The sequence below is a fragment of the Equus caballus genome, chromosome 2, assembly GCF_041296265.1.
Source record: "Equus caballus isolate H_3958 breed thoroughbred chromosome 2, TB-T2T, whole genome shotgun sequence".
NCBI classification, from domain to species: Eukaryota; Metazoa; Chordata; class Mammalia; order Perissodactyla; family Equidae; genus Equus; species Equus caballus.
In genome coordinates, this window is record NC_091685.1 from 85,461,479 (window position 1) to 85,476,031 (window position 14,553).

At 38.9% G+C, this 14,553-nt stretch overlaps 1 protein-coding gene across 1 annotated transcript in view; it reads left to right on the forward strand.

The window, feature by feature from the left end:
* DCHS2 (dachsous cadherin-related 2) overlaps positions 1-14,553 on the forward strand; it is a 248,773-nt gene that overhangs the window by 133,404 nt on the left and 100,816 nt on the right. The window contains exon 3 of the mRNA XM_014737988.3: positions 2,669-2,900. Within this exon, the coding sequence (XP_014593474.3) occupies positions 2,669-2,900 (232 nt within the window). The remainder of the gene's footprint in view (positions 1-2,668; positions 2,901-14,553) is intronic.

Below are 14,553 nucleotides of genomic sequence, written 5' to 3' on the forward strand. Positions count from 1 at the left end.
TATGGTCTCAGATGCAGGCAGGGCCAGACATTAGGCCAAGATCTTTAAGCTCCGGATTGTTCCACAGTGCCACAAGCCCAGTTGTTGTCTGTTTCATGGATTCTAAGTCCCTTGTAAACAGGGACCTTGTCTTCTTTCTCCCTTCGAAGACTGAGTCCATGGTTGGCCTTGTCCCTAGCACAGTGTTTAAACAAGTCTTTCATGAAAGGTAGAATTTCATACCATGGCAAGACTGTAAAAAGTCCAATTTAAGATGAATCTCTGGTACAGTTGCAGATCTGCAATTTACAGCCTTGTTTACCGTGGACAAGTCACTTAGCTTCTCTGCGCTTTGGTTTTCTTATCTATAAAAGTGGGGGAAACCATAAAAATCTAAAAGAAGATTATAACAATTGAAGGCAAAAATATACGTAAAGCACCTAGCACACATTCACAAATGGTGATTCAGCAGATAAAAATTGAATTTATAAAAAAGACTGAGATCTATAATACTTTTCCTGCAAAAAGATCCATTGTTGTGTGACAATAAATTTTTCAGTTTGTCCCTCTAATATTTTGGTTGTTTTTGGTAGCATCGCCTATTTAGGATCTTCATGGACAGCCTAGGAATTAACATCTTTGTTCCTAAAGACCTTAAGGTGGAGCAATAAGGATGGATGAGTAAGGAGCGATAATTGATGGATCATTTCTTCACGGCTTTCCCACATTTTTTTTGGAAGATTAGCCCTGAGCTAACATCTGCCGCCAATCCTCCACTTTTTGCTGAGGAAGGCTGGCCCTGAGCTAACATCTGTGCCCATCTTCCTCTACTTTATATGCGAGACACCTGCCACAACATGGCTTGATGAGTGTTGTGTAGGTCCGCGCCCGGATCTGGGCTGGCAAACCCCGGGCTGCGGAAGTGGAGCCTGCGAACTGAACCGCTGTGCCACTGCCAGGCACCTTTCCCACTTTTTCTTCTCTGTCCCTCCTAAAACCTAAGTCACTTCTTGAACTCAAGGAAAAACATATAAGGAAGGGGAAAGGTCAGTGGAAAACAAAGTCGGGAAGCAAGACACTTTGGAGAAGCTGCAGGGTCTGTGTCAGATGGTACGCAATGTTTTCCATCTGCTTCTAATCAGTCTGCAGTCCCCTCTATTCTACCTCACCTGGGGACCTATGAGTTATTTAGGTTTGCCGAAGATACAGCAACAATCTGCATTTTAGGCACACAGACTGGGTGGAACTTCCATTGTTTTTATTACCATCATAATCAGCCCTCATTTCCCCTGTTCTAATTGGCAGCCTGCATGGCCCTGGCACTTTATTCAGCTTAGAACATGGAAAATCATGCCATTTATTTATAAAGACATATTTCCCAATTCCTTTTTAATCTTCGGTGTCTGGGGTATGTGGGACCTCAGTGCTCGAGAGCCATTTCTGGATTCCTGGTACACTTCAGCCCAGACAACACTGCTTCTCGCCCTCCCTCAGCCCGGCTGGTGCGGGCTCCCTGTCTGCACAGCAGCCATGGCCTCCCTTTGTCTTGGGCCAAACCTTCTTCTTCAGTCTTTCCTTTTCCTCTTTGCTCAGGGCCTCCCCGCCACAGTGGGAAAAGGAAAGAAAATTAGAGAGAGAGAACAGGGAAGATAAGTGAGTGAGAAAACCCAGGCTGTTGTGACTTACCAAGGATTTCTGTCTATGATGAAAGTACCAAAATGTACCAGACAGATGTGGAAAGTGGTGCTTTAAAGCAGGAACACATGTTTTGCCTTAGAAGAGTAAAAATTACAGAGGGCTATTTTCTTCTATTGTTCCGTCTCCCTTTCTCCTTGTTTTTAGATGGAGGCAAAGCGAAATAAACAGTATGGAATCCACTTCTCACTACTTTATGCATTATATTACGTTTCTAAATCTTGGAAAACTCAGAATTCCAGAACAAATCTGGCCCTAAGTATTTAGGATAATACCTCCACTGTCACCATCCACTCCAGACTTGATGCTAAGAGCCTCCTGACTCCCAAGCTGGCTGCTCTGCAGGCTGTTGTGAATTCAGCAGCCAGAGTGACCATTAAAATCTAAGGCAAATCAAGCCACTCCTCTGCTCAAAACCATCCAATGGGTCAGATCCATGGTCCTTTTAGAGGCCCGCAGAGCCTGCCCCTGCCTCTCTGACACCACCTCACCACCTTCTTTGCTGTTCCCTGAGAGGCCTGGGACACACACTGCTCTCCTGCCTCAGGGCCTTTGCACCTGCCCTTTCCTCTATCTGTTATGCTTTTCCTCTGGAGAACTGAAGTGTAGTTCCTTTGTATAGGTCAGTCTTTACTGAAAGGCACTTTCTTAGGAAGGCTTTCACCAATGAGCTTTTAAAAATAATATCTCCCATCAATACTCCCTTACCTCTTAGTAGTTAAAAATTATCCTAGGAGTAAAAGTGGTATTTTTTCCTCTTTGGCCATCAAGACAACTTTCCTTGAATATCTTTGGCCTCTACTATGAAATTATTGCCTCACAGGAGCTTTAAGTATTATTACACGTGAACTCATATCTCAAAGTTAAAAGTAAAATGAATATATATATATATATTTTGCTGTTTCAAAAGTCTATTCTAGGATCTTTGTCAATTATTCTGCCTCCCAGTGTTCAGGAGAGATCCATTTGTACTCATTTCTCATTCATTCAACAGGGTGGGCTAAGCGCCCAAGCTTTTGTCCGGGTGGAACTGGAGGACGTGAATGATAACGAACCTGTGTTTAACCCATCAACCTACGTGACCAGCATTAGTGGCCAGACCCAGCCGGGCACTGAGATCATCAACGTTCTTGCCACTGACAGGGATTCTGGGATATATGGAACGGTGGCTTACGAGCTCATTCCTGGAGACCTGTCACCCCTTTTTACTATCGACTCCACCACAGGTATGTGATCTTGGAACAGTTTTGCTCTGAAATAAACAGCTTCTGCATAACAGCCAAAAAATTAGCAAAAGTGATTTTTCATTAGCAGGGGTGTTGCAAGACTCACTTCACCTTCCAGAAGGCAGCGAGGTGCATTGAAAAGAGCCAGCGCGTGGTGGTTAGGCTAGACCTGGGTCTGAGTCCCAGCTTTGCCTCCTACTCGCTTATGATCTTCATCGGCTTCAGTCTCCTTACCTTAAAAGCAGTACCAGTAATCTCTATGCTGCAAAGTTTTTGTGAAGATTAAAGGCAGTAAATTATGAGAAACAGCTGGCCAGTAGTATTTATTTTGCATATGTCCCCCCATTTGTTTGTTCGTGCCGTCTAAGGGTGACTTGCATCATTTCAATGTACATACAAATAGATCATATTAGTGCAAAGAGCATCGTGCAGACATCCAAAGAAGATCACTTTCTTGTACTAGGTCTGGCATTCTCGTAATCTCTTTGGGTCTTAGTTTCCTTGTTTGAAAATGATACCTAGAGCTCTTTTTAGTTCTCTAATACGGTAATTGCGTATCTGCCAAAGAAGTCCAGTGAGCAAACCGAGTCTTTTAGAAATAAGCAATATTTAAGAGGTTAACCACCCCTTTCCTATTGGTTTCTTGCTGACAAAATAATGTTTGAAATATCTGGTTACAGGAATATATAAAATTTCAGGTATATAAAACTACACTATAGTACTTTGGAGATATTAGAGATATTCTGGTCCAAAAGTAAGGCTGCAAAAAAAGAAAAAAATTTTTTTCCCTTTACATTTCTTTTTGTTTTAAAAACATTTTAAATATTTTATTTTATTTTATTGGTAGGAATACTTGACATGAGATCTGCCCTCTTAACAAAATTTTAAGTGTTCAATACTTTATTGTTGACTATGGGTACAGTAGTAGATGTCCAGACCTTATTCATTTTGTTTAACTTTCTGTCTATTGGTTAGTGACTCCCTGTTTCTTCCTCCCCATCAGCTCCTGGCAACCACCATTCCACTCCGTAATTTTATGACTTTTATTATTTTAGATACCTCATATAAGTGGGATAATGCAGTATTTGTCCTTCTGTTACTGGCTTATTTCACTTAACATAGTGCCCTACAGTTTCCTCCATGTTGTTGCATATTGCAGAATTTCCCTCTTTTATGAGGCTGAAGAATATTCCATTATATGTATATACCACATTTTCCTTATCCGTTCATTTGTTGATAGACATTTAGGTTGTTTCCACAACTTGGCTATTGTGAATAGTGCTGCAGTGAACGTGGGAGCGCAGATGTCTATTCAAGGTTACATTTCTTCTTAAAGCACCTGATCAGAATATGATTCTACTGTGATGGTGATGATAATGTCAGGTGCTATGCTAGCATTTCCATACATTGTCTTATTAGATCTTTACAAGACCCTTTGCAAGGGCCACAATGATTAGCAACAAACAGTAACTTACACAGGAAATCTAATCTGCCAAGTTAGTTTCCCTTCTCACCCAGTTCCGTGAGGGAGAGAGTCTCTGCTACTTGCCTGGAAAGGGTACTTCATCTGGAGTTGTGACTGGCTGGGGGACTAGATGTTTATAATGACAGTCTTTATAAGGCAAAACTTTCCTTGCTTACAATAATCCACTGACTTGGCCCCATTAACATTTAAAAGATCAGAAGAAAATACGTTTTTAGGAAATGAGTCTACTTATCTTGGCTCTTTCAGAATTCATCAAAACTGAGGACTTTAACTGCTTGTCAAATCGTCAGGCCCTCTAGGGCACTAGCATTGCCAAAAATATATAGGTCAGACAGTAATCAGGGCACAGGATCTAAAAGCATTTAGCGGATTGTTTTTGAAAGACATCAACACACTCATCATCTAGTTTCCCCTGGAAGATCTTGACGAATGAGTTGTACTGGGTTCTGTTTTTAGAAGAGATCTCTGTTGCTGGGCTGGCTTCAGTCAGCCACAGGCTTTTATTCCTGGCACTGGGTATGAGACAAATGCCATTGTTAATCACGGAGGACCCTTTATGTGGGTCATTATCTAGGCAAGCATCATGCTATTTTTTTTTAAAGCAAAGACCAGATTCATAATGGAAGTAGCCTTGGGTTATTATTGTTGGCAATGTTGATGCCAGTGCATTTAGGTTGAAGACATTTTTCAGTCTAACAGTCCTTAGAATTTGGTTGCACTTAATCACAACTCATGAACTCATGAAATTCATGAGGCCTGGTAATCCTGTAGTTTAACCTTTAGAAGAGAATTAAACAGCATCATGACTAGCTGTGGGAAAAAGTTGCCTAGTGAACAGGCAGTCTCCAATTTGAACAGTTGAGTTCAAGTTCAGCTGCTGGTCAACTACAACTCCAAACACATTTTCTATATGGTGCATAACAGTTAGGCTTCCAGGCCACATCATAAAAGCTAACTTAACCGTTGATGTTCTCAAAGAATAGAACAAGGAGCTGTATTGGAATATGATTTTCCCTTTCTAGATCTGTTTTTTGTGGTAACCTATGTAAAACTGGGCTTTCTTGCTTCTACCAGAAGTCTTGTCTCTCCAGAGGCTGCCAATGTCAGCACAATCTCAAGAAATTGCCTCTGTCAATATATATTTGTGTAATAAATGAATAAATAACATCTAGAAATAATTGAAAAATGATTTAAATCTTTATTACGTCCTCTTAACAAATTGCAAGGGAGTGTCATTGATAATACAGAACAAAGCTTCATTTAAAATCCTCTTTTCCCACCACAGTAAGGAAGGTGACACTATGGCCCAACCCCACTTTTCCTCAAAACTCTCCCCAACTCTCTCTCCAGCTTATCTGTGCTGGCTGGCACTTTTATATGTATACATATAAAATTTGTATATATATGTTTATATAGAGTTATATAATTATATAGATGTATAGTTTTATAGTTATATTCAGTTATATCGTATGAGGAGAATACTGAGAATTGATGAGCAAATTTATACATTGTCACTTCTTCCTGACTTACTTTAAAATTCTTTTTTAGAGACATTCCTTACTTTGCTCACTGCTTCGTTCATCCTTTCATTTTGATGCCTCCTGTATCAGACATGCTATTTTATAAGCTTACATACTTTGTGTTAGAGGCTCATGTTTTCCCAAAGACAAGAGACTTTCCGTTGATCTCTTGTGCCACCACCAAGACTCATGCGTTAAAAATAGAGTTCTTTGACTTACTGTGTTCATCTGGCAAAAAAAAAAACGTTTTGGAGAAAACTGGAAGGGGGTGTGGCGATGTCATGGTTGTTTTCTCTTGTGGGTTTATCTTCCTGTTCTGTTTCTGGTTTTCTAAGCGTGTTATTGGTTCAAAGAACATTTTTGTAAAATGTGTTTAGGCACCACGAGAGAGAGGTTGAGTTGAGCCCTCATTTCCCTTATTCTCAGTTAGTTGGATTCCTTTGATGTGGGCACAAGGCAGACCACACTGTTTTGAGTTTTAAAAGGAGGAAACACAAGAGGCCTATTTATTAATAGCTCTTTTTTCATGTATTTTTAATCTCGTTTTATGAATTATATGTAGATTGTTTTTCCCTACACTGTTTGAAGTATTCTCTTTAGTCGCATGAAAAGAGCCATTCTTTAGCTTTTTTGTCTGTCTCGTTTATTTAGTCATTTTACACTGAAACAAACATTACTTCTAATTCAGACGATTTTAAGGTGACAGATAGGTTTCAGGCTTTTGGGTTGGTCATGTATTGTTGCCCACCTACTTCTTTTGTTAGGGCTGCTTTTGGTTAAATTCTTGTGGTTTATCTCTTTTTATAAGAAGCAACTTAATGATATAAAGAAAGTCGATGAAGGTTCTAAAAAGAATGTAACTTATCTATTCAAGGCAGAAAATGGAAGCAAGTTCATCCTTTTGATACATATTTATTCAGTACCTATTATGTACTGGGCACTGTTACAGGTGTTTGGGATACATTAGTGAATAAAACAGACAAAAATTCCTGCTCTCGTAGATCTCACAAGAAAAGCTTGTGTTGCGTCGCCTGTTGTCTGTTCCATGTTTAGTTGTGGTGTACACAAAACCCAAGTTTAGCACCAAGAAGAACAAGTAATTAAAAGGATAAGTGAGTGAGTTAAACTACCAGACAAGGGCAGCTGTACCTCCATGTTTAGCTGGGATCTTTTGTTTGTACGGGGTGTGTGGATTTTAACGTGGACCGTAAGTAATGCAGCACAGATTCTGTTTTTCTTTATTTCAAGGGCAGATTCTTTCCTAATGTTACTTTCATGCTCAGATTTCATACCATGTAATGATTCTCATAATTCTTCATGATTGCCACTTTTCTACATTTAGAACATTCTGACATGTAGTCAATAAATTAATACCACACCTCATTTTGTAAGGGATGCAAGCCTGCTTATGCCAAAGAAAATGTATTTTTCTTTTATTTGCAAGACAGAGACTAAAATTAATCATGAACACCTAATCAGTGTCTGTCACTTTCATAGAAAACAAAAGCATGTTAGAGAGTTTTCTCATGAGATTTTTCCCATATAAGATCGGAGACTCTTGGAGATGGAAGGGACCTTATAATTCAGCTCCCTCATTTGGTGGAGGAAGAAATAGAGGCAGAAAGGGATTTGGTGACTTGCCTAATGGTGCACGGTTGGTAAATGGCAGAATTGGACTTGAACCCCATCCTGGACCTGTGTTCCGTTCCTATACTGCTCTGTCTCAGATGATAATACTTTTCATCATCTTTTCTGTCTGTTGCCTATTTGAGCCTTACATCAACTCATGGGATAAGCAAGGCAGATGTTTTTATGCTCATCTGCAAATTAAGAGACCGAAGACCCTCAGAGTCTTAGTGACTTGCTCAAGGACATAGTAATAAACCTGACACTCAAATTTACTTTTTAGACTTCCATTTCAAGGCTCTTTGCATTGTTATGATTTTTTTAAACTAAAGACAAAGCTAAGTATAGGTTCTACTGATTCAACTAAATAAGATAGAAAAATGATCTCTCATTGTGACTTCCCATATAAACTTATTTGAAATACTAAATTATCTGTTGATTTATCTGCTCTTTTCAATTGAATAACTAGAATTCAGTGGAATCTTCCAAAATGGGTTCATTTTTCTTAAGAATTGTTTTAGTTGTCAATATGAGATGGAATTTTGAATCCATTCTGTTCCTTTTAGTGACTACAACTTAGTTACCCAGATTTGTGTACAAATTAAATATATAATCATCTATTTGATGAATAAATTTCTATATTCTCACAAACTGAATATAGGAGAGATATCATAGACATCAATAACCAATAAGAGAAATTGGTATTGATATCCCTTAGTTTTTGGTCTGTCTCTGTTTTTGAGAAAACCACACTTATAGACTCTATGTTTGGTGAAGGTCTTGATTTTGCACTTGTTTTTGTTCTTAACTATCCCATAGCCTACAGTTTTACTAATAACCTACAGATTATTGAATTACCACCATACCGCTGTATGAGTTACCACCTCGGTTGACAGTATTCCATGTTTTCCAGGCAGTTTGCTTCTGAAAGTCAGTATTGTTTAATTAATAGAAGAACATGATTTTATATATGTATTAGATTTTAATTGAGAAGACCTTTGTCTTTAAGTTTTTTTGTTAGTCTATCAATTTAAAATAATTTTATCCAAACAGTTTCTTCTCTTAAATAAAAAGTGACAAGATAAAGAGCATAGACCAACATTGTTGCACATTATAATTGGCATATATAAATTTAAACATTCATTAATTAAAACATAAAATAACCAGTGCTCTGTAAGTGTCCATTTTTTAAAGTTAAAGTTAGTCTCCTGAACTGGTGGTTACTGGTAATTTGCAAGTGTCATGGAAAAATCAGAGCCAAATAATCACTGTACTTTAAAGTATTAAAATACAGTATCATAAATTTTAAGCTGACAAAGATATAGGCAAAGAGAGCTATTCATCTTATTTACTGTTTTATTATTATATATAAATATGCATATTTATATATAGTATATATTATAAGGCTACATTTTCTGGCCCCTCAACTTTTAATGGACAGCTCTGTTTATTTAAGAATGTTAGATTCAAGTAAATGACTTTCTTAGCTTTTCATACTCAAATGTTAAAAAAAAACTGAATGTTTTGAAACATTCAACATATAGAAGAACAAACTTAATCTTAATACTCCCTTCTTATAAGTGGTGAGTGTTCATTCAAAGAAACTTATTAGCTTCTTCCTGGTCTCTAGTAGAAATTGCTTCACTACACAAAATTGGCTTTGAAGGCCAACTAAAGTAGTCATTGACTCCAAAAAAGCCTAGTAAAATTGATGTATATAGGCGTCACATGGACCTTGTTCAAATATAAAAAGACAGATTTGGTCATTTCACTCCTCTGCCTAAAATCTTTCTAAGACTTTCCACGCCTCTTTGGCTGAAGGCCAAATCTTTGTTATGGTCTACCAGGCCCTTCATGATCTGCCCTGCTCTCCTCTGTGCCCCCAGCTCCAATAACTCTTCTCTTTAATCTTTGTGCTCATTCCTTATACCAACTGCTATTTCTCTTCCCTATTCTCTTTTTCTGCCTTCTTCCTCGTCCTCCTGCTCTTCCTCCTCCTCCTTCTTCCACTTCTTTCTTCTTCCTCCTCCTCCTTCTTACTCCTCCTCTTTCTCCTCTTTTCCTCCATCCTGCCATGCTTCCCTCTGTAGGCACTATACATATTTTCCATTCTGTCTAGAACATTTGATTACTCCCTTTCCTTGCCCCTTCCTATACTCACATCTTCACCTAGCTAATGCCCTGATTCATCCTTCAGAGCTCAGATTACTGGTCATCTTTTCGTGGGGATGTTTTCAGACAACTCCCTCCCCAACCACATTGAGTTAGGTGCCCAGATTTATATTCTATCATAACTTCTCTTTATATTATAATTACGTATTTTGTGATTGTTTGATTAATGTCTGTCCCCCACAGACACTGTCTATTCTGCTCCCTATTGCCTTCCTAGTTACTAGCACAGTTCCTGGCATGTAGAAGGCACACAATAAATGGTTGTTGAATAAATAAGGAAAGAATGAGATAGAGTTGTTGCCACAGGATAGCTTATAATCTAGTTTAGTCAACAATAATACATATACAGAGAACAGATTAGCGGTTGTCAGATGTGGGGGGTTGTGGGAGTGGGTGAAATGGGTGAAGGTGGTCACAAGGTACAAACTTCTAGTTACAAAAAGTTGCTAAAAGAGTAGATTGTAAAAGTTCTTGTAAGAAAATGTAACTATGTGTGATGATGGATGTTATCTAAACTTATTATGGTAATTATTTCACAATATATACATATATCAAATCACTACGTTGTACACCTAAAACTAATACAATGGCATATGTCAATTATCTCTCAATAAAAAATAAAAAAATATTAGGAAAGTACAATAATTTTAAAATTTAGAACTGGAAAAGAAATAGATACTCAGTCCAGGCCAGAGTACAGAAATTTATGGAAACATACCTGGGAATTCAGGAAAAAATACATGTGAGTCAAGGCAAGAGACTTAATAATTACATTCCCAAAGTCAACATACAGAGACACAGAGTTATTTCACCAGAGGAAGCCCAGCTGTCTGGCATCTAAGAAGCTTCACAAGGTGGTGATCCATATTTAAATTATTTTATCATCAGACTTATATTAAGCAAGCTCATTCTATTGATGTATCAAACTGAATGCCAATTATCAGCTTACAGTGAGAAACCATAACTATCACAGAACTGAATACTTGAAGCTTCATGTCCAGCCTACCTTCTCCCTCTGGGCACACTATGGAGAAAGCCAAATCAGATCTGGGAAAGTTTATAAGCATTGAGTTTTAAAGGAGGGAATGAGATAATTTTAATGTTTAGTAGTACCAGGTTAAAATAGCCTGATGGATCTTCCCCATAATAAAGACGTTCTTGCCAACAGAACAAAAATATGAGAGCCTGTTGTACAGCACTCTGCATCACTCTGCTTTTCACTGAGAGTGAAATACTTGAAGTCTGTATGCTAAACATCTTTCTTCTCTTCTATGACCTGGACCTGGATGTGTGTGCCTAACATTTGCTTCTCTTTTTTTTCTACTTTTCCTGGACTCATAACTACCTTTTGGATTAGTACATTTTTAAAAGAAATCTTCGCATCTCAGGTACAATCAAGTTTGTAGGCCATAGAGGCACACTGTCTCATTAAGGTGACTTGGTATTTGCCTTCCATGAGATAGAAATGTCAAGGGCAGACTCCATGTACTGATGACAGGAATGACTACAGATAATGGGGGACTTCAAAAGAGAGCTCTGGAAGATCTAGATTAGTCTAGGAAGGGATTATGGACCATGGAACTTGAGCTGAACCTCACAGGATAACTCAGGTTTGGACAAGCAAGAGGGGGAAGAATGGATAGTGATTCAGGAGAATTGAACAACATAAATGAAGATGTGAAGATGGGTATTACTAAGCATTTGTAACAAGAAATTAAAATATAAGTTTGGGCTGAGTCACTAAGAATACAGTAAATTCCACATTCCACGGAGATGCCAGACTTTATGCAGAATTAACAAAGGAGGCACCTGAAAATGAGCTTTATTATTTTCCTAAACTTTACCCACCTTGTCAAAGGTCTGGAGGATTGATAAATTGGAGATAAAAGGGCTGATAATTTGGAGAAAGCCGCTGTTGATTTGCGTGTTTTCCCCCAGGCAGGGTACCTACATCTTTCTGACTCCTCAGAGAGCTTAGTATGCTTTCCTGCAGTTTGGGGCTAACAGACTCACATCTGTCTCTTACCTGAGGAATCTAAAGGGGGAATGACTGACAGGAGGAGAAAGGAGAGGTTTCTGGAGTGGAGACAAACTGCACTCCAGGAGTTTGTAGGGGCAAAGAGTACTTAACGGTTTCTCTTGGGTGTGGGTCATTTGCCACAGAGATAGCTGGTGTGGAGTTGTTTTAGATATTGCCCAGAGAAGGCCAGAGGGAGAAGCTCTCAGTGTTGCTAGCTTTTCAGGAGACAGGGTAGCAGTAAGTGAACAATCAAAGAGAGCTGTGTTCACCTTCATTAAGGCCACCTCAGATTAGAGGTTTGAAGCAAGCCAGATGAGGAAAAAGAGAAGTCAGTTACCTCTGACCTGCAGCATGTGCCCCACCTGAACTTTAAAAAAAGTTTCAATTAGGGGCTGGCCCCGTGGCCGAGTGGTTGAGTTCGCGCGCTCCGCTGCAGGCGGCCCAGTGTTTCGTCGGTTCGAGTCCTGGGCGCGGACATGGCACTGCTCGTCAGACCACGCTGAGGCAGCGTCCCACATGCCACAACTAGAGGAACCCACAACGAAGAATACATGGCTGTGTACCGGGGGGCTTTGGGGAGAAAACGGAAAAAAAAAAAATAAAATCTTTAAAAAAAAAAAAAAAAGGCTGCCTTTGGGTAAAAAAAAAAAAAAAAAAAAAAGTTTCAATTATTATGTGGACCTTTATATTCTTTTTCATTTTTTGCTGAGGAAGATTAGCCCTGAGCTAACATCTGTGCCAATCTTCCTCTATTTTGTATGTGGGTCACTGCCACAGCATGGCTGCTGAGTGGTATAGGTTTGTGCCTGGGATCCAAACCCACGAACCTGGGCTGCTGAAGTGGAGTGCACTGAACATAACCACTATGCCATGGGGCTTCCCCCAGACCTTTATGTTCTAGTGATTAAATGGAAACTGTTTCATGACTTAAAGTAACAGAAGAAATTTTAGTTGATTGATAGTAACTGAAGAAGTTGTAGGAGCTTCCTGAATTTTCACTTAGAGGCAGAAGAGAACACTTAGCCATACAAAATAAATTTGAATAGTAGAAAAAATATCAAGTCACTTTACAATTGCATCCATGAGTTATGCTTTGCCATCATCCTTGTTGCACCTATTTATGATGGCAGGAGATTGATCATATCTGAAGTAGAGAGACGGGCTGCAGAATAATGAGACGCTGTGTTGAGTAGGGTAGCTTATGGAGGAATTTAAAAGCATGACAGAGTTTAAACTTGATTATTACAGGAAACAAGGAATGATGTAATGGTTTTGAGCACTAGCATGTTGTGGTGAAAATGATATTTAAGGAAAATTACCCTGGTAGAGTGTGCTAGGTAGATTGTAAGACTTGAAAATTTGAACAGGTGACATATGTTAATTAACAGATAATATACAATAGTAATTATTATTATAATAATCCAGGGGGAAAGTAATGAGGTTTGTACTAAGGAGGTGGTAATACAAACAGAGAGGTAGGAACTAATTCGAGGATATTTTAAGAGGAAAATAATGTAGAAATGGTGACTAATTTGATTTATTAATGAAAGAGGATGTCATACATAATTTCTTAATTTTGACTCAGTGATTGATTGTCCAACTGATGTCAAATTAACAAATGCCCCGGAGGAAGTGCCACTTAGAAAGACGTACAGAGCTGTAATTCAGGCGAGAGGACATGGGGAGATACTAGGATAAATAACAACTGAAGTCAAAAGCTATGACTATTGTGATGGAAATAATATATAGCAGTGGTTTGGTACCCGGTCTCACTCCTGTTAGCGTATTTCCTCAGGTGTCTTGTGATTTTTTTACTGAGGGCTTGGATCTTTAGCTGAGAGACTTCTTTGAGCCCTGGAGATAAAGGTAGATTCCTCTGGAAACTGTTTGTGCTTCTCTTGCTCAAGTGCCCTAGGGAAGTACCAGTTATCGACAAAATTCTTGGCTTGAAAATTTTCACGTCATCCTGTATTGTGAATTCAGGCTACAAACTAGTGTGAAGGCTGGTTTACGTTTAGGAATTCTCAAAGGAAAAATTTTTACCTGCTCTATTTAGCGTCAAGTTTCAAGTTGGGCAATTTTCTTCGAAGTCCTCTGTGGGGGCAGGGGTTGATTTCAAGCTCACCCTGACGTTGACATCTTTGTGGACCTAATTTTCTTGGAGGAACTCCTGTGAGGCTGTCCATCTCCAACCTGCTCCCATCTCCAAAGGCTCTGGTCTTGTCTTCTGTCCTCTGAGCTCCGTAAAGTCATTGAAAGAAAAACTTCAAGGACACTAGGGTTTGGCAAATACTCTGAAGCCCAGAGCTAAATTCAGGATGCTGCTTATTCTCTGGGTTCCTGGCATTACTTAATTTTTTGCCTTCTTTATTGTCAGCTTATTGATGTGCATAAGAGGATGCATTTTAAAATATTTTTGCAGTGCTTCATTTCATGAGGAGGGTTAGTCAGTGTACCTGGTGCCACAAAACAGTTGTTCCCTTTTGTAGTTCTTTCAGGGGTGGTTTGTAAGAGGTAAATTATCTGTCTGTGTTGGTCTTATTTTATGTTTGTGGTAGTTAATTTTGTGTGTTGAGTCAACTGAGCTATGACCCTAGTTTTGGGTCAAACATCAATGTAGGTATTGCTTTGAAGGTATTTTTTACATGTGATTAACATTTAAATCAGTAGACTTTGAGTAAAATAGATTACCCTCCCTAATGTGGGTGGGCCTCATCCAATCAGTTGAAGGCCTTGAGAGAAAAGTCTGAGGTCCCCCAAGGAAGAAGGAATTCTACCTCTAGAATGCTTTTAAACTCAAGACTGTGGTATTGACTCCTACAGGAATTT